General features: G+C 36.5%; 1 protein-coding gene across 1 annotated transcript in view; it reads left to right on the forward strand.

Moving 5' to 3' along the window:
- LOC130419020 (neuronal migration protein doublecortin-like) overlaps window positions 1-24,854 on the forward strand; it is a 38,324-nt gene that overhangs the window by 2,903 nt on the left and 10,567 nt on the right. The window contains exons 2-3 of the mRNA XM_056745360.1: window positions 5,411-5,839; window positions 8,388-8,722. Coding sequence (XP_056601338.1) covers window positions 5,449-5,839; window positions 8,388-8,722 — 726 coding nt within the window. The 5' untranslated portion in view covers window positions 5,411-5,448. The remainder of the gene's footprint in view (window positions 1-5,410; window positions 5,840-8,387; window positions 8,723-24,854) is intronic.

The following is a 24,854-nucleotide window of genomic DNA, read 5'->3' on the forward strand; positions in this document are numbered from 1 at the left end:
TGTCTTTAGTCCAGCGTTTGTTGATTTTGGACGGAAGTCAAATAAGCACTGACTAGTAACAATCTAACCCTCAGAAATCCCATCATTACAGGCTAAAGATAGAGGAGGTCAGGTTTTAGGTGCTGATTAAAGAGCTAATTGGGTGTCTTCAGGCTAGGTAGCACTGACAAGTGTTAATAGGATTCCTCGAAATAAATCAATATAGAAACCTTAAACAAATTTTGACCAGTCCTAGTGGATTTTGATGTCACCTTTATATATATTTTTTAATATATGCATGTATTTATTTGTGTCTGTAACTACAAAAGTACTACGCACAGTACAAAGACAAATTTTATGTAAACACAAACGTTAATCTGTATGTGATTCATTTGACAGCCTTATTTTATATATCTAGTTTTAGTACATGTGTGTGCTCTGTAGTATTGGAAAAGATTGCACCAATTCTACAACTTTGAGAGATTTTGAAATAAACTCAAATAGCCAAAACGAATACCAGCAAACAGCAACAAATGTCAGTAAGAGTTTATCAGATGTTCATGCACAAATGTGGTGCTTAAAATAGATCTCAATACTTTTATGGTAAACCCCTTCACAGATGTCTTAAAAATGTGTGTGTGCTTACTAAGAGTACAATTACTTTGATTTGTGATCAAGGTCAGTTTTTTGCTGTTGAAAATGAAGTAGGTTAATCACTAAATGTAAACATACCGCCAAAGTTCTCTGTCATTAACTATCAGTAACTCAAACCTTGGACAGTTTGTGCATATTTGGGATTTTCAACATCTCACATTTCAATCAACACTAAAAGATGAAAAGATTGTTGGACAATTGGACTGTTTCTCAGTCTTGAGATGCTTTAGAAAATAAAAACCACAATATTAAAAGCCACTATCATTGAATCAAGTAATAATACTGAATAAGTTTTGTGACTAAGTTTCACTTATGGCCTTAAAGTAATAGTGGCGCTTAAGACATAAGCAGATGAGTCATATGCACACACGCACAATGTTTTATTATCTCCGTGGGGACAGTTTATAGGGGTTATGAGTTGTATACTGTCCAAACTGTATATTTTATCCCCTACCCCTGATCCAACCCCTAAACCTAAAGATCGTAGAAAACATTCTGCTTTTTTAGATTTTCCAAAATGATCGTTCTGTACAATTTATAAGGTGTTGTGCCTGTGGGGACCTCAATTTTGGTCCTCACAGTGACACGGGTCCCCGTGAGTTGGTGTGCATTCAGGTTTAGGTCCCCACTAACATATAAAAACCAAGTCCACACACACACACACACACACACACACACACACACACAAACATAAAGACATGAAATTACCAGGTTTAGGACAGATTAGAACAGTTGAAAACCCCACATGGCTGATGCTGAGTTCAACCGTCAGTCTCTCTCATCACAGGGGTTGTATTGTTAAATGACTGTCCCTTTCCAGGCAGAATTTAAAACAGAGCCTTTAATCACCCAAATCCAGGACATGGCATGCTATTTACCAGACAGGGACTAGGGACAAGTGCTATCGACTATCAGAGCGTTCCAGAGACAAAACCAGTTTAAAACATATCACGACATTGATGAGTGGATATTGATTTGCCTTTGAATAGAACCGTGTGTAATATGAGGCAGAACTGTGTGAGCAGTGTTTTATAGATCCAGTGTAAGTTTAGGGGGTTATGGGGGAGTATTATGAGGGAATGTGTGCTCAGATGGGGAATGGGGTAACAGAATGAGAATATTGACTAATTCTAGGGCAGCAGAAGGTGGGTAGGAGGGGCATGTGTGACTTGTAAAAGTCTTGTCGGGGGTGGGAGGCCTTAGTGACAAAGAGATGCCAGATGACCAGTGTTTATGAAGTGGAACGGGACATAGATTGGTCATAAAAAGACACACACACATGCAAACAGGCACACTCACTGTTTTAATAGAAACGTCTCAGTATTAGTTATAAGTTCTATTGGTTCATACAAAAATATATGTTAAAATGATTATTACTTGGCAACAGATGTGCTTTATTCACGATAATACACTGCACCTAGCAATTCAACATTTTGAACATTTTAAAAAACATTGTGTTGCCGTTCACAGTTGATATTTTTTGCTGTGGGAGGAAGGCTTTATGTGATTTTACATCATTAACGTTGACGAAAGTTTTGGGCTATAATATTTTTATTGTTTTATAAAAGCACGATATGAAATAAAGCACAGCTTCTCGTACCTTACTGCTTACTTATAAATAATACATTAAATCTAACCCATGGTAACATTTATGTAGAGCCCAGTCTAATTCTGTGTTCACACCAAACGTGAATTAAGCAATTTGCACCGGGCAATGCGAATGACCCGAACTGGGCGGCGCTTTTGATGCGAATTCTCACATCATTTGAGCGAGAAAATTTCAACTGGAGAGAGTCAAACACTGTTTGACCTGTCCGTCCGTGCAATTTTTTCGCATGAAAATAACTATTCCCACAAGCAATAAAGAGCGAAGAATGCAGTCCTGTTTGGTGCGAACACAGCATAAGAGTCTACACACTATTATCATTAACCCTAATTTTTCTTAATGTGTTGTAACACAACTAAAGATAAGTAATTCAGTAGATATAGAGTGTTTTCTGTACATTAAAAGTAGATTAAAGTTGTGAATAGTGACTATTAATCCTATTTATAAAACCAACAAAACTAGTCCAAAAATTGTAAATACAACTTGAATTCTTGTTCTGAAGTCTTTTGAAGTCCTATGACACAATAAGTATTTTATAGTCAAAAGATTTAAAACATAAAATGATGTCCCCAAAATTTGTGCTCCAGTTGTGAAGTTTGAAAAATATGAGACACAACCTGATAAGTCAATGATGCTACAACAAATTTCAAATCAGTCTTATATCCAGGATCTGTGTAACAAATGTTTTCTAAAATATTCAAATACCATTTACTGGCAAAATCCCCAAAGCCTTCCATATTTGCTGTGAATATTGTGAATCATATTGTGAACAAATTTTACTACATTTAAATGTATCCTATAGAATTCTGTCAGTATTGTTTCAGTGTGTGTATGGGAGAGACTGTGTGTGTTAGCCAAGAGTTTCATGTCCTTTCACTTGCTTGATCACTTTGTCCTTCAAAAACGGTTGATGGGAAAAGATACAGTTTGAACGGCTGAAGAGACAGTTACACTCCTATTACACTCTGCTTCTTTCACTTTCTAGTCTTTCTCTTTCCTTTTGTGAAGGAGTAGAGAGAGTTCTGTTTAAAAAGAGCAGCTGTGTTTTAGAAGGTCTGGCGCTGGTCCACGAGAATGCTGTGCCCAGGAACTGCCTGCTTTCCACTGAACTTTAATCATAGGGAGAACAGGAACATTGGGACAGATATTCAGTTTTAACTGGTTTTGCATGAGTCTAGCTATTCGAAATTTGTCATTTATGATGATTGCCTGGTCAGAGTCTTCTTATCGTGGAATTTTTAGACACATTCTTGCTGTGCACAACTGATTTACCTCCCATACTAATGGATCGGAGTCACAGTTTAAAACGGGTAGACAATTGTTGATTTAACTGGCAATGGACCACCCCAGAGCAATTACCATTGGAACTAACCAGCTACAGTACCATTTCCAAACAATCTGGTATTGTTTGGTTTATTCTGCAGGATTAATCTCTTTTTTTTGTTATTGTTTGGGCCATGATAAATAATTATTAATTTTACAAAAAAAGTTAGACCTGAATCCAAATTTTAAATATACAATACTTGTATACCTATACTGTACAACATAATATATAGGCATCATACATCATTATAGGTATACTTTCTAATGGATTGGTCTCTCATATTAAGCAGCAGATTATGCAGCCTCTTAATATTTTATAAGCGATATATCTATTTATGTATGACACATATATTCTTTGGATATTCTGTGGATATGCCATGACCTAGCTCACAGGAAAATGATAACCAAATCATTTGGTGTTATTTGTCTGCTATTTTTAAACTGTAAGACTTAAGGATGGGGCGGAAGGCAGGAGTATTGGGTTAACATTTTGTTACAATAATTGTTTTTGCATTTCTGTTTAATTTTACAAAAAAACATTTGTTCTCGGTACATAGGCGTAATTTGCGGATGGGACAGGTGGGACATGTCCCCTCCACTTTTTGGAAGACATAAAAAATACAGAGTGTCTATACAGTGCAAATAGCCCACCTTGTAAGCAGAGGCTGTTCACACTAACTAATGTCTATTGTGTAATGTCTATTCAAAGCATACATGTACCAAACATTAAGCGCTTAATTGCAGTCTATTGCTATATTCGTCCCTATTGTTCTCATGATGCGGTTGCTATTGTCTATTGCAAGATTAATGACATTGTGTTTGGTAGAAAACTTGTCTAAAAAAAATGGAAAAAGTCACAACTTTGTAGATCATGAAATCTATAGTTCAAAACAACTATTTTGAAGGTTCATTATAGTGTATATTTGTAGTCTATCTGGCAATAAGAACTTTATGTTTCCCCTGCGTACTTGATAAGTCATGTTTGTCAATAATTAGCACGGGGTTCGCATACGTTTCAGTCCGGGACCCACCGACACGTAATCTGTTTCTGATTATGGCAAATTCCTTATTGCTCTTCCCCATGATATTGTAATTGTAATGTAAAATAATTTTTAATCCAATCTAACCAATACAACTGGTTATTTCTAGATATAGTTAGTTTATCCCTTTCATTACAATTTATAGAGAAAAACGTGATGAATAGAATATTAATGTTCTGTTTGGAATCAGATAAAGAGAAATTGTGTGCCATTTTGTGATTTGTTGCTGACTTGTGAAGTAGATCTCATGCTTCGAGGATGCTTCTTTTTATGGGTCATGATGAGCATGTGTAGCTGTTGCCATGGACACTATAGTTACTGAGGAACAGTTCAGACATTTACATGTGAAATATGGTTTTATCAATGCTTTATTGTGTATATTTAGTAAACCTGTGTGCCTCTATATGTATCTGAAGTGTCACTTCAGTATAACCTACCGGATAGCTGTCTCAATGACCATATACACCTCCATATTCCTTTTGTTTGAACGCCTTTTGTGAAACACGTGTCTCCTCAAGGAATATTTAATAATAGTTCATGAATGACATTGAAATGTGTGTGGGCCTGCTGTATGTAGGCCAGTGACGAGTGTATGTGTGTTTCCCAATGAGCATATGTACATCTACTGTGTAGTGTGGGATGTGCTATTTTAAATATATACTCAAAAAGATGCTTCTACAAGATGCTTTTTCTGTGACAATTAGTGACGTTTTGAACTTAAAGCGGCAATGTGGATTGTAAAGCTTCCTGAACAATGTAAAAAAAGAATTCGGTCTTTCATTTGTGTCTTGTTTCTTACTCTGCACAGATCCATAACACCTTAGTACAAGACTTCTCACAACCACTATGGACGCCCCCTCTGATACTGTTGCCATGGAGCTGGACTTCGGCCATTTTGATGAGCGGGACAAGACATCTCGGACTCCACGGGGTGGACGGGCCAACGGCCTCCCCAGCCCTACCCACAGCGCACACTGCAGTTTCTATCGGACACGCACCCTTCAGGCTCTGACCAATGAGAAGAAAGCTAAGAAGGTGCGATTCTACCGCAATGGCGACCGGTACTTCAAAGGCATTGTGTATGCAGTGGCAAATGATCGTTTCCGCACATTTGACGCACTGCTGGCTGACCTGACGCGATCTCTGTCTGACCACATCAACCTGCCACAAGGGGTCAGATACCTATTCACCATCGACGGGACACAAAAGATCTCCACTCTGGAAGAACTGGAGGAAGGTAAATATTTGTGTCAAAAACCTTTAGTATCAAAAATGTTTAGAATCTTTGTGAATGAACTGGTAGAATGGTCAAACTAAATTTTTTTGGATTTAAAACTGATATGTCTAAATATATAACTGCAAGTTCAGATTCACAACTGAAAACTTACTGCTAGAGATTTATGAAAAAACATCTGAAACTAGGTTTAGAATGACATGAGAGTGAGGAAACTGTGAAAGATTTTTTATTTGGGTGAACTATCCCTTTGAATTATTATTGATAATAACATGAAGACATAATGATGAAGTTATAACATAAATAATAGGCATGTTGTGACAATAATTAGTCTGGGACAAGATAGCAAACTAGTTGTTAATAACATGCACATGAGCCACCTGCATGTCCTAAGCTGTGAGAGGCTATTGGACAGCCTGGACATAGTCTGCTGCTAGATTTGTCTGGTTGCCATACCAACAGTAATCATCTCATTAACCAACTTCTAATCCGATACATACCTACTAATGATAGAAGAGACACTGTGGAAAATGGACTGTACATGTTCTATCAGAGTAGGTCATAAAAATTGCAGGTGTAAAACTCTTCTTACGTTTACTACTAATACTACATGGTAATGTAAACTAAGCATGAATGGCATATGCATTTGGCAGACGCTTTTATCCAATGCGACTTACATTGCAGTAACCTATACATTTATACTTAGGTATGTGCAATCCCCTGGGATAGAACCCACAATCTTGCGTTGTTAACGCAATGCTCATACCGCTGAGCTACAGCTACATATGTAGTTTGAAAAACCCGTTTAATAACCATTTTGTGTACAACTGATTTTCCAACCATCTCAATGGAGTCACATGTCAACAGTTAGGAGGCGTAGCACTTATACAGTGTTGCAATGTAATTTCTTTAATCCATAAAATAACAAAAATTCATTTACATTGATACATAGTCAGTACTGAACAAGTGTACTTTTTGGTCGGATCATTTGGGGGAAACCAATTTGGAGATGTACATGTATCAGTCTACAGGCATGTGTGTGTGTTTAGTTTATTTGGTAAGTAGCTAATGTAGAGTCAGTTTTAATATTTGTCTAGCTTGCCTAATTTTAAATATATATGGTAAAGATGGATAATCTATGTATTACGAAATTTCATTCCGCTATTTTAATTGCAAATGGACAGTTTTTTCCCTGAAAGAACAGAACTCATATATAAGACATGATTTATAACAGAGCAGATCTGTGTTAGCAGTAAACTCTGGAGTTAAGAGACGAATCAAGAAGCTGAATGTGAGAGATGAATCATACAGGAGTTAATGCAGCCCTGAGGAATATGTTCAAAATCTGTTAGACACTCATTTAACTGCTATGTGTGTGCATGTGTTTGTGTGTGTATGTGTGTCTGGAACTGAACCATTCTTTTTTTGTTCTGCTGGTGTGTGGATATATCTTAGGGGATATGCTTCTTGTATGAATACACACACGCACACGTACACACACACACACATATGAATTATAGTCTCAAGTCTACTTTATTTAAAGAGCGCTTTTCACTACAAAGATGACCAAAGGACTGTTCAGCCACAACAAAAATGAGAAAATAAAAACAAGATCAACATAACGGAAAAACAATTAAATCAATTTCATCTTCCAAAATTCAACAATTAAAAGCCGTGGAAAACGAGTATGTTTTCACGCGTGATTTAAAAGCATCAACTGAGGGTGCATATCTGATGTCAGGTGGAAGGGTATTACATAGTCCACATTCATAAAAGATGTTTGCTGAGAAAAGCTCCTGAATGGCCAAAAATAAGATTATGCAGATGTAATGTTTTGATTATTAATTTGCCCTCCAGCTGATAATTACTGTTTAGAGCAATTTACGTTAGGCTGAATGTACTTCCTTTGTTCCAATCTTTAGAGATGTAACCAGTGGACTGTACATGTGAATGGGTTCAAAATGTATCTAAAATATATATGCACCTAGCGTAGGTGTGGTAGTAAGCAATACAGCCCAACTGCAACCAATATGTTTTATTTATAGCATCCCAGTCTTCATTATCTCCTTCCAAATGTTGCAGTCACTGCCCTCAAGTGATGGATGTCCTTCCTGCCTGCTAATGTTTGTGTGGGAGTCTGTGCATGTGTGTCAGCTTTTGGTCCCTACCCAACCTAAAGATAAACGCCTTTTTCATCCATCGCAAGCAAGCCCTGGACATGATTGATAGCATTTTGTAATATCCTCCAGTATGTTGAGAATCTGCAGGAAAGAGACTCCATGTGATGGATGAAAGAGTCAAAATAGGGATAAGGTGTGCTGTGAAATCCTGACTAGAATGATAAGACAAAAACAGAAGTGCATCCTAATCCATATACTAAATGATTCTGTTTTGTTGGGTTGTGTATTGCATTTGGAATTTTTATGTGAATAGTGTCTTCACACTGAAATATGTGAAGAGTACTCGAAATTCCTGGAAGATGCACATCAACATCTTCTTGCAAAGAAACCTTGAGTCATTTTGTTTCTCCTGTGCTGTTTCACCCCTCCAGGTGAGAGCTATGTGTGTGCCTCTGAGAACTTCTACAAAAAAGTCGACTACACCAGAAATGTGAACCCGAACTGGTCTGTGAACGTGAAAGCATCTGCCAGCCAGAAGAACATGATGGCCAACCGCGCAGCCAGTGAGGCCAGGGAGGGCAAAGATTTTGTGCGACCCAAGTTGGTGACGGTGATGAGGAGCGGGGTGAAGCCACGCAAGGCCGTCCGCATTCTGCTCAATAAGAAGACCGCACACTCCTTCGAGCAGGTGCTCACTGACATCACAGAGGCCATCAAACTCGAAAGCGGAGCGGTGAAGAGGATTTACACGCTGGACGGTAAACAGGTATGTGAGGAGAGTACACAAGTACACTTGATAGTACACTGTATGTTCTCAATGGATACTTGCATTCTGCTTTCAGCAAACTGTATGATGCATAAAATGATATCTGAAACTTCATATAATGGCTTATAAGCAACGATAAACATTTCATGCAGTAGTATGTAGTGAGGGGCTCCTAGTTAGCATATTATATCTTGAACCGATAGTTATTTTGCATTTTAATCCATTTTTGTATTGAAAATGCATCATTTTGGTTGCTTCAGTCAAATCTGGATTTATAAGAATAATATAAATTAAAGTTGATATTGCGTCTTTCATTGGAAAGGGAAGGTATGAATTTCCAGGTAGGTACTACAAAAATAGCTTGAGTACTGTGGTAGTATGCCATTCCTAACATAAATTCCAAACACAAACCACAACCCCACACATGCAAATTTGTCTATATCAGTGTTTGTGAAAAGACTCTTTTGTTTAATATGACACATTTGAAAAAGGAACTGTCATTAATATCCAAACAAGTAAATACAGCAAACGCAGCCCACACATTCAACACATCATGGCAACATTCATGTTCCTGTAAATTACAATGGTAAGTCTTCTAAATGGATTTTAAAGCCTTCTGCCAAACATACACTTACATGATAAAATACTGATTAAAATGTCTTTTTGGGAAATGGTGACCTGTTAAAACAACTTTTTTTACTGGACTATTTAAAAAAACATACACAAAAAATGAAACACTGCTTTTTGTTGTTACTGTATTACTGTGTTATTCCTACTATTCAATTCATAATAAAATGGAAAGAAGAACCTTCAACACATCTTTACTTCCTTGAAAGTCCATCTTTTTAGTTGTCTCACTTAAAATATTTGAAACTATTTAAAAAATACTGTAACTCTTACATTAGTAAAATAATATCGATCCATACAAGCACAAACCACTTTGTGCATTATTCTTTGATGCAACCTCTGTTGAGTTTCCATGTTTAATGGCACCTTTTCATAGACGTTAATATTTTTAAACTCTATAAACAGTATATTCTATCAACTTAACACATTTTTTATTTTTTAAAAAGCATTGTTTAGTTTGTCTAGTAATTTTATCTTGGGGTATAGAATATACCACTAGTACGTAATATATTGCTGTCGCCACTTTGTCATCTATGCTACCTCTATACAAAGCTTTTTGGAAGGATAATTGATCTTTTAGCAAAGTAAGATTAAGCTTTATTTATTAGCTAGACTGATTCCATTTTAGATCTGATGTTGCATATGTGAAAACCAAGATCAGTTATCAGCTATTAGTTGCTGTTCTGTATGCATATTATTTTGTATGCATACTTTTTGATATGGATCACTGGATTTTAATCCTTTGTGTCTGTTATACATTGATAACATCATTGTCATCACAGCAGCAGTGGGCATTTGGAGAGCAGGAGGGGTCTAACCCTTCGCATTTAACCTTCAGACCCTCTTTTCATACTCTGAACTTTGCTTATCAACCGTATTCTGCAATCTTTTTATTAACCTTTATACATTTCTTGCCTTCCATTGTCTTGCTCTGTCCTTCCAGTGTAAAGCTTGTACATGCTCTCTCATCCGTGACTTCTAATAAGATCCTAAGAGATGAGGATGGTAGAATTCTGGCCTGCAAAATTCAGACAATGCCCTCTGTTTTTTCCACCCGAGTTAACAACATTTTATCTACTGACTAGACAACAGCAATGTGACAAAAGCAGTTTCATAAAATTTCCCTTAAATAGTAAGAATGTTTTTAACATAAACATATATGCATGTTGCGAAAAGATTCATGAAATCCAGTTTATTTAGTCTGAAAATCCCATAAACACCAAGATGCAAGATTTTTTTAAGCTAAACTGGACCACATTCATATTTAGTTTGAAATCTGATATGCCACGGGGAAAAAAACGTAATGCCTTATTTATTGGTGTTCTCTTATTTATTGATGTATTTGTTCAGCACCAGATTGACAGTTATGTTAAATATAATCTTATTCACTAAGTATGGACGATTTATGCTATTTTTCCAAGTCACTCTATGTCAATGCAAAAAAGTCACTAAAGAAAGGCTGAGCTTTCCCTTCATTAGTGGTATTAAGTCAACCGATACATTTGAAAGATTCTCTTTAAATATGATCATCAAGCATGTCTTTTATAAATCACAAACCTAGCAGGTCACTTGGAATGTAGAGTAAATTCAAGGTCAGGTCTGGATACACAGCTAAAATATTCAACTTAAACATCTGACAGTTTCTTATACTGAGTTTCTTTAGTAGGTTTTATAAGATGGAGTTGGTGGTCTAGTGGGTTAAACCACTGAACTGGTAATCAAAAGGTTGCTGGTTCGATCCCAGCAGCCCCCACTAGTGTGTCCTTGAGCAAGACACTTTACTCCACGTTGCTCCAGGGGGAATGTCCCTGTAATAAGTGCACTGTAAGTCGCTTTGGATAAAACCGGCTACTAAATGTAGATGTAAGATGGACAGTTTTTGCAAGTGGTCCTAGTCTAGTCTAGTCGGTTGATCAACTGGATCACCAGCTGGTAGGATCAAGGGCAGTCTGATAAGAAGGGTTGCCAGGTCCTTCTAGAAGTATTTCTGGCCCAATGAACCATCAAAACCTGCCCAAAGTGAAAGAAAACTAGCACGTTTTTTTATGTTAACAACAACTGCCAAAAAAACTTTCAGTGCCATATAACTGTCTTATTTCAATGGTTTACTATTTATTTGTAGTCTGTGTGCAAGTCGGTCTTTTAGATCCCTTGCTCGAGTGCCTTTCACAGAAATGCAAAAGAAACTTCTTTATCTTCTCCGTGAGACACACACAAAAGTGCTTGGCAACACTGATGATACTGTACGTCATCTTGATCAAGGTAGCAGGAGCTGGTAGACCACTCTTTATAAGAAACAAAGTTTAATTTTATCTTTACAACAACAAATTATTTTCATGAAAAATAAACAGAACTATTGACTATTATATATTGGATACATATAATATATATATATATATATAACTGCATCTGTGGCAACTCATGTTGTCCACAGGGTGTCTACATTTGACATGTGAAAAACCTGTTAAAAGCCTGGTACCAAAAAATACTTAGGTCTAGATAGCTTATTTTACCCTTCGTGAGGAGGGTGAACTTTTTCACCAGTTTACCAGCAAACCAGGGGCCTCAGTTCTAACAACGTCCTTTCTTTTTGTCCATTTTCGATTATCCGGGAGTGACGCGCTGCCCAGATTGTGATGAGCGCCTCTGCCTACTTTATGCTTCATTTTTACTCTTCACATATCTACGGGTGACGTCACGAACACTACGTCCATATTTTATACAGTCTATGGTTGGACACCACTGTATATATATTTATTAACACTTATGTATATATATTTTCCTTTTATCTTGTAAAGTTAATTTGTTATTTAGTCCATTAAGTAAAACACAATTAAGGCATAAACAAAATTTTATATAACATAAAAAATTGTAATGGCAGTTTCAATTTAAAGTTAACTGTCTCTTTCAATTTTGAGCACAGATCAGACGCGGAGTTATCATGTAAGAAAAAACAAATATAATAAAGAACAAACAAAAGATAAAAAAGAGTTTCTCTTTTAAATGAATTATTGTTAAATATTGCATTTTATAGCTATTTGCAAAGGTTAAAGAACGTGTTTCCTAATGTGACGACTAAAAACAAACAGACTTATGAAAATGCGGCACAAGGGGTAAAAATGCTGTGCGGTACAATGCAAAGTGGGACGGTTGGTCACCCTATAGTTCAAACACAGCTTTCTGTTGCAAAAGCTGCTTTATGACAATGTAGTGTGAAAAGAGAAATAGAAAATGTAGAATTTAACTTTGAATTGCCTTTTTCCTGATTTAATGTACTAGACCTATAAAAGACAGAACCTCCTTAGAAAAAGCAAAAACGGAGAGGGGGAAAAGAAAGGCAGACTAGTATTCTTTAAGTCTCTAGTTGCAGTGGGGAATAAGCGTTTAAAATTCTTGCTTTCCTCTAAGGTTTGTGTCTCTGAGGATTTGCTAGTCTCTGTCTTTGTAATAATGTGGTGCACACACATGCTAACAGATGGAGATTGTAGGATTAGTGTGTTCTGCAGAGTTAACATCAAGCTGTTTCTATCCCACCCACTCTTTGATATGGGTAATTGCTGCATTTACTATGGTCCCACTGGAGTCACATGTCTCACACACTTAAGCGCTGACAACAGTGAAATCTCAGCTTCCGGGTGAGGCATTCAAGGTCAAGCTCTCTTTGGACCCCATCCCTTACAGCAGGTATAAAATACACTGGCTCCAAAATAGGTTTGATTTAAACCAGTTTGATATGATTTGAGTTTTGGGGAATGGTACATTATCCTGCTCGAAGTCAGAAGAAATGGTCATAAAAATGTACATTTATTCATTTGGGCAACGCTTTTAGCCAAAGCGACTTACATTGAATTGTACTATACATTTGTTTCTGACGTAATGCAATCCCCTGGGATCGAACTCAGGACCTTGGTATTGGTACTGCCATGCTCTAACCCCTGAGCCACAGTCCAAACAACTGTCACTCACTGGATATTTTAGTTTTTTCAGACCATTCTCTATAAATTCCTTTATTGTGCGTAAAAATCTAAGTAGATCACCAGTTTTTGAAATACTCAGATCAGCCTGTCTGGCACCAACAACCATGCCACGTTCAATGTCACTTAAATCCACTATCTTCCCCATTTTGATGCTGAGTTTGAACTTCAGTAATTCATCCTCAGCACGTCTAGATGCCTAAATGCATTGAGTGTCTGCCATATGATTGGTTGATTAGCATATTGTATTAGAAACGAAATGCTACACACATTGCCTAAGGTCCTTAAAACCTGTTAACTGTCGGAGCCCTTTTTCAGCCTACAACTGAAAACGTATGTTGGAACTAAAATGGTGGTAACTCATGAATTCTTTGGAATACAGACTTACGGTTGGTCTCATTTGAAAAAGAAAAGTAGCTGATTATTGCAAGAAAAATCACAAATACACACACAAAAAAATAACGGTTTGTTGTAAAAAATAAATAAATAAAGAATATGTTTTTCTTTGATTAAAAAATACATAAAAAAATAAGGATCGCAAAAGGATAACAAAAAATCTGAGCACACTCTTTATAAAAAAGAATCAATTACTCTCCCTACATAAATTATTTAAAAAACATCAAAGAAATCTGTATTCTAGAGTCTTAGACCTTTCCAATGACATATAGTTTGACATGATTCTATTTGAAATTTCATGCACAACATTGAAGCAAACTTAGGTGTCCCGTATACGGAACGGGTGACAGTTAACAGGCTACAGTACTCCTACTGTACTGTACATTTAAAGATACACAATAGGTACCAAAAGGTACAACATTATGTTTTGTATAATTGGAAAGGTACAAAAAGACCCACCCCGGCGACCTTTTTTTTCTAACAGTGTTAGTTTTATGTATTTTGATTAGATATTTTAACGCCTGTTGCAAAATTTAAATGCAAATGCATTCCTGGGCTGATTATACTTGATAAAATACAATTTCACTAAAATTCATTAACATGAACAGGTTGAACATTTGGGATTGTATTTTCATTTACATAATATAGCAAAAGTCAATGTGGATTTGAAAATGCATTTAGAGCTGGCCACGCCCTCCTGCCCCCATACAACAGCATTGCGCAAAGACAGACCCAGGATTACCCATTACTGCGTTGATTTGAGGTGTTGGAATCATGTACGGATGAAAGTGGAGTGGAGTGAAATGCGCATGATAGATGATAGAACCAGGAACGACTGGGCAGTATCAGAGTCAAGGCTGAGATTATCGGCCTTTCACAAAATTTCAGTCATTTTTCCTTTAGGCTATGTGTTAAATTTGTAACAAAAATGCTACAAAATTAAATACATATTTCTATAGGTAGTATTATGGATAAAACAGTTTAGGAAAAATTTACTAACAGCTTGCACAAATGTCACATGGCATTGAGACGGTTGTTTTGTGGCTGCCCTTGTTGCATATGCATTTGTAGTTTACCTCCCAGACTACATAAATTGACAGGAGAGTATTTCATTTCTTTGAATTTTTTATTTGACTTCCTGTATTGAAATTCAAATTACATTCTGAATTCCTTTGGCTATCACAATTCACATTGGAATAAAATTCTGAAATTTACTTACTTCTGAATAGCAACACTGTCCCTGCTAATTTATTGCAGAAATCCATCATTACATAAACAGCCTGTCAGCACAAAAACCTAAATGACATAGAATAGAAACTGCATATCTAGATGTTGATATTCTATTTTATTCCAACCAAAAAAGACAGAAGGAAATCTTTATACCCCATGTTTATTTAGCTTGTGTTGAGAGATTCATAAAACCCCTGGTTCGAGTCATGTGAAAGATGCTTTAGGGTAAAGGAATGTGTTAGATATGCAAAAGCAGAATCTCAAAGGTTTAGTACCTATTTGTTATCTATTCCTCTCTCTTCTTTCCGTATCAGCAGCTGCTATAGCTGGTTGCCAGGCAACCACATCTCTGCACAAAGACGGATCCCAGCTGGGGTGGGGTAGTCTGCCAGTCGGCACGTCCTTCCGGAGGTGTGATTCGGAATGTGTGTGTGGGGTTATTGAGTTTACAGTATGTATGAGCTACTATGCCTGCAGCTCCTTGTTGGTTTTTTTATGCTACTAGTTACACCTAAAAAGCTTTAATCTGCAACATGTGTGTGTTAATAAACATCAGCATATTAATATTTTTAAGTAACAAGATTTTTACCTTTACAAAAATGTAAAGGTTATGGGTGCTAAGGTGTTATGGGCGGGCGTCGCTGTTCGTTTTTTTGGCGTTATTCTAGGTGTTTTTTATTGGCCCAGGGCTACGATATGCAGGTCCCTGGATATGACTTGCTTTTCTATCTTAATCTAAGTCTGTGAGATTTTCTGTTTGTTTTATTATCTGGTAATATGTGGTAGTAATAGCATATTGGTCCTTAACAAATGTGCACAGGTGTTATTAATAGCTAAAAAAATAAATGGACCCTGAATATTGGAAATAGTAATAAGGATGCTTTTGTGGTATATGCAGCACATATAATTATATACCTATGCAGAAATGAACATGGAATGTAATTATAAACATGCACCCTTTACTGTTCCTCTCTTTCGAATAATAAAGTCATAGAAAGAGGAAGAGACAGAGACAAAGACAAGAAGCCATTTTGTTTGCTTCCTCTCTGCAGTCTTGTGGTTGTGCTCCACACCATAAATCTCCTGCCCCTAGTACAATACCGGACTTACTATATCACACCTTAATGCTGAAACATGTGTAGTGTATCACACCTTTTCATTTATTCATTCAACTAGAGGTAAAGTTCAAATTATTTACTATTGAGACTTGGAAATTTGAATGCTGGTGGTTTGGATAGATGCAGAAAAACTAGGATTATATACGGTCTGTGACATTGAGTGAAATGTAACAGGTGCTCTGGTTTGCTTTTATATTTGTCTTAAAATTCTACATGGAGACGTTTTTTAATGTGAGAGAATCTGTCTCTTACCCTGCTCGGTTTTTATTTAATTTGATCATTTTCGTAACTAGTGTATGCAGTACAAAGCTACAGTCTCTCTCTCTCCATCAATGCTGTGGGCAGGGTTAAGAGCGATGTGGATGCGAAACATTCAGTATTAAAATTCAGTACAGTCTTTGTGCTGGTAGAAACAAAACTACGCTAGAATCTCATTAATATGCGGATGATATCACTCTCGGCCAATCAGGTTCTGTCATTTCCCCACACATCACCTTATCTAGCCATTCGAGAGGAGTTTTTTCTCTCCTTTCTCTCTCCCTGTTTTGCTGAGTGAGCGGGCAATAGACTTCTAGTAATCACTGAGGTTGTTGCTATGGCGACAACGAATCTGCAAGCAAGTGATGGACCTAAGCCGTAGCAGTGACAATACGCTGAGTGGACGCTTTATGTTCAGCTTGACAAGGACAGATATTTGGTTGGGCAAGGACTCCTCAAAATCCACTGTACGGTACACCCAGTCCTCTCAGATAACAAACTGCAGTGTGTTCAATCTGTACATACTGCGGCAGAAAGCAAATGAAGCATGTACCTCAGCCAAACTACACCCAACCTCCCTTATACTGCATAAATATATATATATATATATATATATATAAATCTTTCTGTATACTACGACTGCAAATGGCACAAATGTCAGCAACATAACGTTGATGGAACTGCATGGTCTTTGTTTGATAGAATTGATAGAAAGTGATAAAAGTATGTTGCTACTGGTTATTCATCTCCCCCATTCTCCTTAGGTTTGCAAATATCTCTATAATCAATTAATATATTGAAAAGTTATTTAAAGGTTTAAACATTTGAATTGTCATAAATTAAAGCAGATGATGATGTTTGATTAAGTAGGTGAAGTTTCATCAAAAAACAGTTCTCCAACAGTTTTATGGAAAGGCTACAGTGTGACTAATGCTATGTGAATCCTGTTAACATCAGTCAGCTGCTTGGACCATCTGGCCAGACAGTTGTCATGCCAGCAGCGTCACATAAGACTGGACAGTTTATGACATCATTTTGAGTCTGACCTCACAAAGATCTGAAAAGGACGATTATAGGATAGTAGGAAGACAACATAACTCTGTGAGAACAACAAAGAGATGCATGGGGAATTACTTTATTCATTTTCATTATGAATTTTTTGTTGATTTGATAAGTTCAGACAGCTATCTAGAATTAAATAACCGAATACAAACTGGCTTTGTCAGACAACTTCTCTCTTGAGTTAAGTTAAATATATTTTGTTATCTTTTATTTATCTTGATTCTTCTCGATTGGCTTGAAATCACAATGACAATTATGGTTTTATTACCACAGAAAATCACTTAAACTCATCCCACAGTTTGGCACAGTTTACAATGCTGTAATAAAAGTGAATAAATAAATCATAAAAATATAAAAAATACAAACATTACACTGTTTCAAAATATTGCAATATAGCATTAAACATGTCACTGGTTTAACCTTTAAAAATACTTTTACATAACCAAACTGTCTTTATACAGTATGTTAAACAAGAAATTGCTTGAAGTAATAGGATAGAAACAAATAGTGTTCAGGGCAATATCATTTATTACACAAAACAACTATTTAGTTTATAGTTTTTATTGTTTTCTATAGGATTTCTAAATGGACAGCTGTGCACCATTTCCAGTGAAAAGATGATGATTCTTTGTCGAAACAAGCCTGATTTGTCAAGCCTTTTATTTTTTATTTCTCTAATGGTATGTTTATTTTGTAGCCCAGCACTGTGTTTCATTTCATTTTATTAAGGCAGAGAGACATGGAGAGAAAGAGGTCAAGACCGCCTTGTTTATATAATGATCTCATCCTATCTCTCTCTTTCTCCATCTCTTTCAATTGCTCTATCCTACACTGCTCTGTGTGTGGTTATCATTACATTATTACTATATCTTATTTTAGCACTAGGCATTTGCAGCAGGTATATTCGACTCTATGCAATCGTGTCTTCACAAATGGAAATGGTGACTACCAGTTGCATAGAAAGTTAACAACCTATGCTCCAACCCATACAAACGCTTTGTCACTTCCTTAAATACGGCTTGTAGAAGCAGTAAGCGATTTAACAGAAACTCCCGCCTTTATGTTGTAGGGTTCATTCGGGCATTCGGGTAGTTCAGTTTGTAGAGCCTTGAATTAGCAGCATGAGCATAGTTGGTTCGATCCCCGATAAAAGGGGAGCTTCTATCCCCTTCTATCCTACCTTTTACTTAAAGGTGCTGTGTGTAATATTTAATAGGATCTACTTAAAAAAATGCAAGATAAAATACATGATTATGACTTCAGAGGTCTATAAAGACCTTACATACTGAAGCGTTATGTTTTTATTACCTTTGAATGAGCTATTTCTATCTACATACACTGTGGATCCCCTCACATGGAATTTGTATACCTAAACAGTCAAATTGCTTTACAGTGCACGTTTTGTAAATGCATTATGTACATGTGCAAAGAAACAAGAACTCAATGACATCTTTGTCATAATGCTTTGAAAGGGAGGGGTGGAGTGAGCCATTGGTTGCAATTCTCAACCTCACCACTAGAAGCCGCTAAAATCTCCACATTGCTCCTTAAAATGTATAGGCAAGGATGTTGGAGTGTGTGTTTTGGCAAGATATATATTTTTTAGGAGTTCCCATATTTCATAATAGTTTCTCTATACCCCTAAATGATTGTCTAGTTATTGGCCACACAAAAAGCTTTAGGTAAGGTGTTATTATGGCACAAAATTAAAGTAAAATCCTTTCGACCAGATCATAAAATGTACTGTTGTGTAAAAATGCTGTGTCATTCATGTATTGTTTGTGAGGTACTGGTCAAAGGAAGCTCTGGACAGTGTCACAGGTCATAATGTTGGCATCACCTTAAACAGGCATCACTCCCCAGAAACCCAACAAACAAAAGACATCATTTAGCAGGTCATTAGTGAGTACAGACTGATACATTCATTTTCTGTATACTCTATGTCCTTTGATAGGTTCTTTTGGTGGCTTTACCTTTCACCCGATATTGTAACTTTACTATATTGTGGTTAGCAGCACACTCCTCTATCTGTCATTTAATTAATATAATGGCAAATCCCATCATTACTTAAACATATTTCTATCATTGTCATTTCATGTTTGTCAGAAATGATTGAACTGGAACACAAAAGGAAAAGGACATGTACTTTCAGATGTATTTAGACAAAATGTCTTTATTTATTTTTGAGTAATTCAAAATGATGTATGTGTGAGTGTTTCTCTGTTTTGTGCTTGCATAATGGTTTTCATCAGAAGCAGTCTGACTGGTTATTTACAGCCCTACCTATAACCTATGAGGATTTCGTCATCATATGTAACCTTGTCATAATATGTAGCACATATAACCTTGTGCAGTGACTGGTGATGTGATCGGAGGATTCATTACCCCCGGTACGACTAGACTATGAAGTTAAGATAAACCGGCCAAGTTTCAGGTGTTTTTGTGAATAGTAAACAGAATTCTGAAACCAGATCGAGCCAATTTGCTCAATCACAGCTGCAGTAAAGTAATTAAGAACACTATTTACTCGTCCCCTTTACACTTTGTTTACACTATAGGCGTCACATGAGCAATGCGACAACAACAGATGGAATCCATTTTCAGCCATGTTGATGTCTACACTGCATTGTGTGTGGTGTGTACTGTAGGTCTTATGTTTCCCTATATCAAACTACACCCTCATGAAAAGTACTGTAGTATAATTGAGTGTATACTTTAGTATACCACAGTAAATACAATTTCCTGTACATGTATGTTCAAAATAACTTTAGCAAACAAGTGTGTTTTACAACCACATGCTGTAACTACTACCTTGCATCCACATATAGCAAGAAAACCTTAGCAACCAAATTGCAACACCCTGGTAACCACATATTAGGGTGAGCTGTTATGCATAGTCCAGCACCCCTCACATTTTCTTCCGAAAATGTAAATCCTTTGACCTACGCTCACACTTAAACCACTTGAGAGGACTGTCTATTTCCCTCCTTGTATGCTTCTGTATAAACTAGTTCATGCATTTGTTCTCTTTGTCTTCTGTAAGGTCTTTTGTCTTTCTCACCCTCCCCTTATCTGTGTGTCTATCACCTTTCCTGTCTGATTTTTTTTTTGGCATGTACTTTGCATAAAAGCGGGCATACAAACACACACTGGAACACACACACACAAGTGCGTGCGCACACACACACACACACACACACACACAGACACACACACACACACACACACACAAACAATCAGCTACTGGGTTACTGGGCTGGCTGCTTCCACAGTTTCACCTAAATTGTTCCCTTTTATGAGAGGGCAGACATTAATTAGCATGATTCCTGGAGGCGAAACCACATTTTAGAGTAAGAAAGGGGGAAATTATCTTTTGTCGCTCCTTTTTTTCACAAAATGAACAGCAGTTTAAATGCATGCACAGAGACACGCCACCCATTTACTGAACAAATTATTATTCTGTTCTTTTGTCTTAGCTTCACAACACATGTCTTCGGTATTTGACAAGGTATTTAAGAAACCTTTCCTCAAAATATTCAACCTTTGTAACTTTTTAACAGCCAGATCTTAATTAAACAATGATATCACAACCAATTTAGTAGTCCTAGTAGTAAACCTTAAAGGCATAGTTCACCCAAAAATTAAAATATGAATCCTCAAGTTGTTCCAAACATGTAATATCCTATAAATATTTGGAAAATGTTAGCAATTTACATTTCTGGGACTCACTGAATACCATAATAGGGAAAATGCAAATGGTATAATCAAAGGTGCCCTAGAACTGTTTGCTTTCCTCAATTCTTCAAAATTTAAAAAAAGAGATTTAATTTTTCATTTTATGGTAGTCAAAATGTCCCAGAAATGTCAGTTGCTGACTTTTTTCCAAATATCTGTCTTTGTATTCATTAGAGCAAAGTAATGCATACAGCTTTGGAACAACTTAAGGATGAGTAAATGATGTAAATGATGAGTTTTCTGTTTGGGTGAAGTATCTCTTTAACACTCCAGCAACTGAATTTCCTATTCCTGTGGAAACTTCATTGGTAGCTGTAGAGTTGGCATTAAAGTTGTTTACAAATCAATAAGATTAAATCAACCATAATCATACCCAATTGATCCTCCCCACCTCTCCACAAATTGATCTGAGAAAAAGAATGAAAAGACATGAAATGTGAATGCTCATGCTACAGTATAAGAAAGATTGCAGAGCTTTGGTATCAACATAATTCCAGAACTATAACAATCTACTGTAGGGTGTATTTAAAATATGTGCTATACCAGTTTTTCTTCTGTTGTTTTTTGTTTATGAAGAAAATTAAAACCTCCTTGGGTATCAGATTGATGGTTGCGTAATTAAATGCCTTTGCAGTAGATTGACTAGAAAAGGAGCAATAACATATTTTGAGACACATATTCTAGATGTCTTTAGCTAACTGGAGTATCTAAGGATCTGTAATAGTAGAGCGTCGCAATGGATATTAAATTACCATTCGTACTACAATACAGTAAATGTTATTTTTAGTATCTCTAAACTTGATGACTTTGAACTAATGTGATCAACAAACCTTGAACTGCTGCGTTAATGCACAGTTATAGAAAATGAATAAACACATAGGAATGTCTGGATTGTTAAATGATCGATTCTGATTAATTCTGGTTAATGCTGTAACTGGTTTCACACACACTCACACACACACACACACACACAAACACACACACACCGTGTGACCACTCATGCGTGAGCATGGTCATATTCAGGCTGTTTGTAACCCCACACCTTTTAGGCTAACCAGACTTAAGGTAGTGTCCATAAACACTGCCTGTTCTTTCTAGCAATGAGTAAGGAAACTTTAATAATTGACATGTTGCAGATTGGCAGCGTGTTGGAGGTGTGTGTGAGTCGTCATATATATGGACTCCTGTGTGACCTGTATGACCTTTGCGGGTGCGTTTGGGAGGGGTTATTTGACAATAGGAGTCACGTGGTCATGGCAGCTGGCAAAGCAGGGATGGTTGTGTAGAGTGTTTCATTTTGTGTATATGCTTGGCTACTTAGCTATAAAAACTAATTGAAAATATCCTCTTCAGGGACATATAAGAGATTCTTGTATAAAATAATGATATACTTGTCACAGACAAGAATCACATAAGCACTACACTAAAAGCTTCTGATCCTATGGGAAAATATTAAATATTTTTAATAATTATTATTTTATTATATTTCCCCAATCTCTAAGGTTTATTTATATAGATTATCGACACTACACCAACATGTTTCTGCTGGACTACATACATACGTACACTGCATCAGCCTATCAGATTACATCTTGTCTTAATGATACAGTTCTAGCTATTTTTATGTTCAGTATTCATAGTAGCCTATCTACTGTACATTACTGTGTATTTACCTTGTTTATTATGGCTGTTTTTTAAGCTTGATTTTGAAATACATGCCGTTTATGTTGGTTATGAATGCACACTCATACTGTATCTGCATGCACAATCTCCCAAAAGGCAAAGAACTAAGCAAAGCTAATCTTGATTCATTAATATCAATATGCATTAAGTGTTTTTTTATCAGATTGCAAACATGATTTATTATGCATGATGTATTACTAAAAAGGCCCAAGTATTTGTTTCTGTCTGTCAGCTGACTGTAAAACTATTAGCCAGTTAGTATAAGTGACATGACCGAACCTTCATTTTTTACCATTTACCTAGATGCATAAAATGATGAAGTCCCTCTTAAAACAAAAAGCAACGCTGGTTCAATAACAAGAAAATAAGCAACATGCAAAAGTTCATTTTTTTGTTTTCTATGTCTTTGAACTAAGCCACTGTCTCGACAAACAGCCACATGTGAATGTGGCCGAATGTGATAGTCAACATTGGTTTGTCACTGACCTCATCAAAGTGATGTGAACACAATGTGGCTTTATTCTCTCATTCATCTGTTTAATTATGATTGAGCACAATAGAATGTTTTATGTGAATGTCTTTTAAGTTGTTGCTTTTTCTTTCAGTTTTCATGTGCTTTCTTTGGCATAACAAATTTGTATATTCATATTGCCAAAGCATTTAAGGTCACTTCTCTGCAAAAACCCGTTTTTAAAGGAACATTTCACCCAAAAGTGAATTTTAATATTGGAGACATGCGTGAACCAATGGGAATCGCTTTTGAGATAAATAGAGTCAGCATAGATTACACATGTAGTTTTTTTCATTAGTACATGTTTAAAGTGTGTCTAATCTTGGCTAAATATGATCACAATATTTATAATTTTTACTCCCAAATGTATCGTTCATTAAGAAGGGTTTATGTGCTTTGTGGTCACAATTTCATTCTTTTACAAAGCTAGAAAGAGTCAGTATACTTTTCAAAATGATTGAAATTTTATCCGGCTGATGAAAGAAAATCGTATAACGCCAGGATGGCATGAGGGTTAGTAAACTGTGGATAATTTTTTTGTGTGTTAACTATTCCTTTAATGACATCAGTTCTTTCTGCCAATATAACGCTTTATGGTTAGAGACTCACTGCTTATTCATGTTTAGTAATTCCCACTTCAGGCTTTTTAGACAGACACGCACACAGTCACAAGTGCTTCATGTTCTCTCTTTTTCGCTGTAGACTTTAGAGATTGATCTGTCACACTGGTTTACAGGAACATCTCGATGAGGGTGATATGAGGTGACAGATGAGGGCAGACGTGCAGACATACAGTACACACTCACATTCACACCCTGAATCTCAGTTTACACAGAGCTGCTTACAGCATTGATGCATTTAGACACAAAAAATACAAAACCTGCATGCAAAAACAATAAAGACATAAAAGATGCAGTCTTGCCTGTTCCCAAGACCATATTATTTATCTTTCTCAGATATTTTTTGGGCTGGGGACACCAAAGAACACACAGGAAAGACTAGAGTCGACAGCTTACTAGCATGTATGCACCGTGCTTGCGTGAGAGAATGTAACTCTCCCAGCAGGTGGCAGTACTCTTTATTATTGCTGTATAGATACTATACTCATAAGTAAGTATATAGATACTTTACTCATAAATTAGGCAATCCCAGAATGCTTTTGTGGATTCACTTCTAGATTTATTCTGGCTAGGATTGGATATACTGAGAAACTGTCAGAATCGGTGCCCTAGTATTGTTTCCTTGGTTTTGTCACGCTCTTCAGACTACTCCTATTGTTGACCTTTGGCCTTTTTATGACCCTAAGGTTATTCTCTGTTTTTAGAGACTCAAGGAAATATTGATTTTTCAAATAGATTTGGGAATGAGATTTGTTTTCAGATTTCTATTTTCGGTTGGACTGGGTGTGTCTGGGTATAGTTTACAGGTTATTTGTCCCATGAGATATTTTTAATGGCCCACTTTTTAATCAGTTTTATGCACACGTGTAGACATGCACGCACACACACACACACACCCTGCGTCTTGGGTGACTCTAG

This window comes from Triplophysa dalaica, chromosome 4 (assembly GCF_015846415.1).
Source record: "Triplophysa dalaica isolate WHDGS20190420 chromosome 4, ASM1584641v1, whole genome shotgun sequence".
NCBI classification, from domain to species: Eukaryota; Metazoa; Chordata; class Actinopteri; order Cypriniformes; family Nemacheilidae; genus Triplophysa; species Triplophysa dalaica.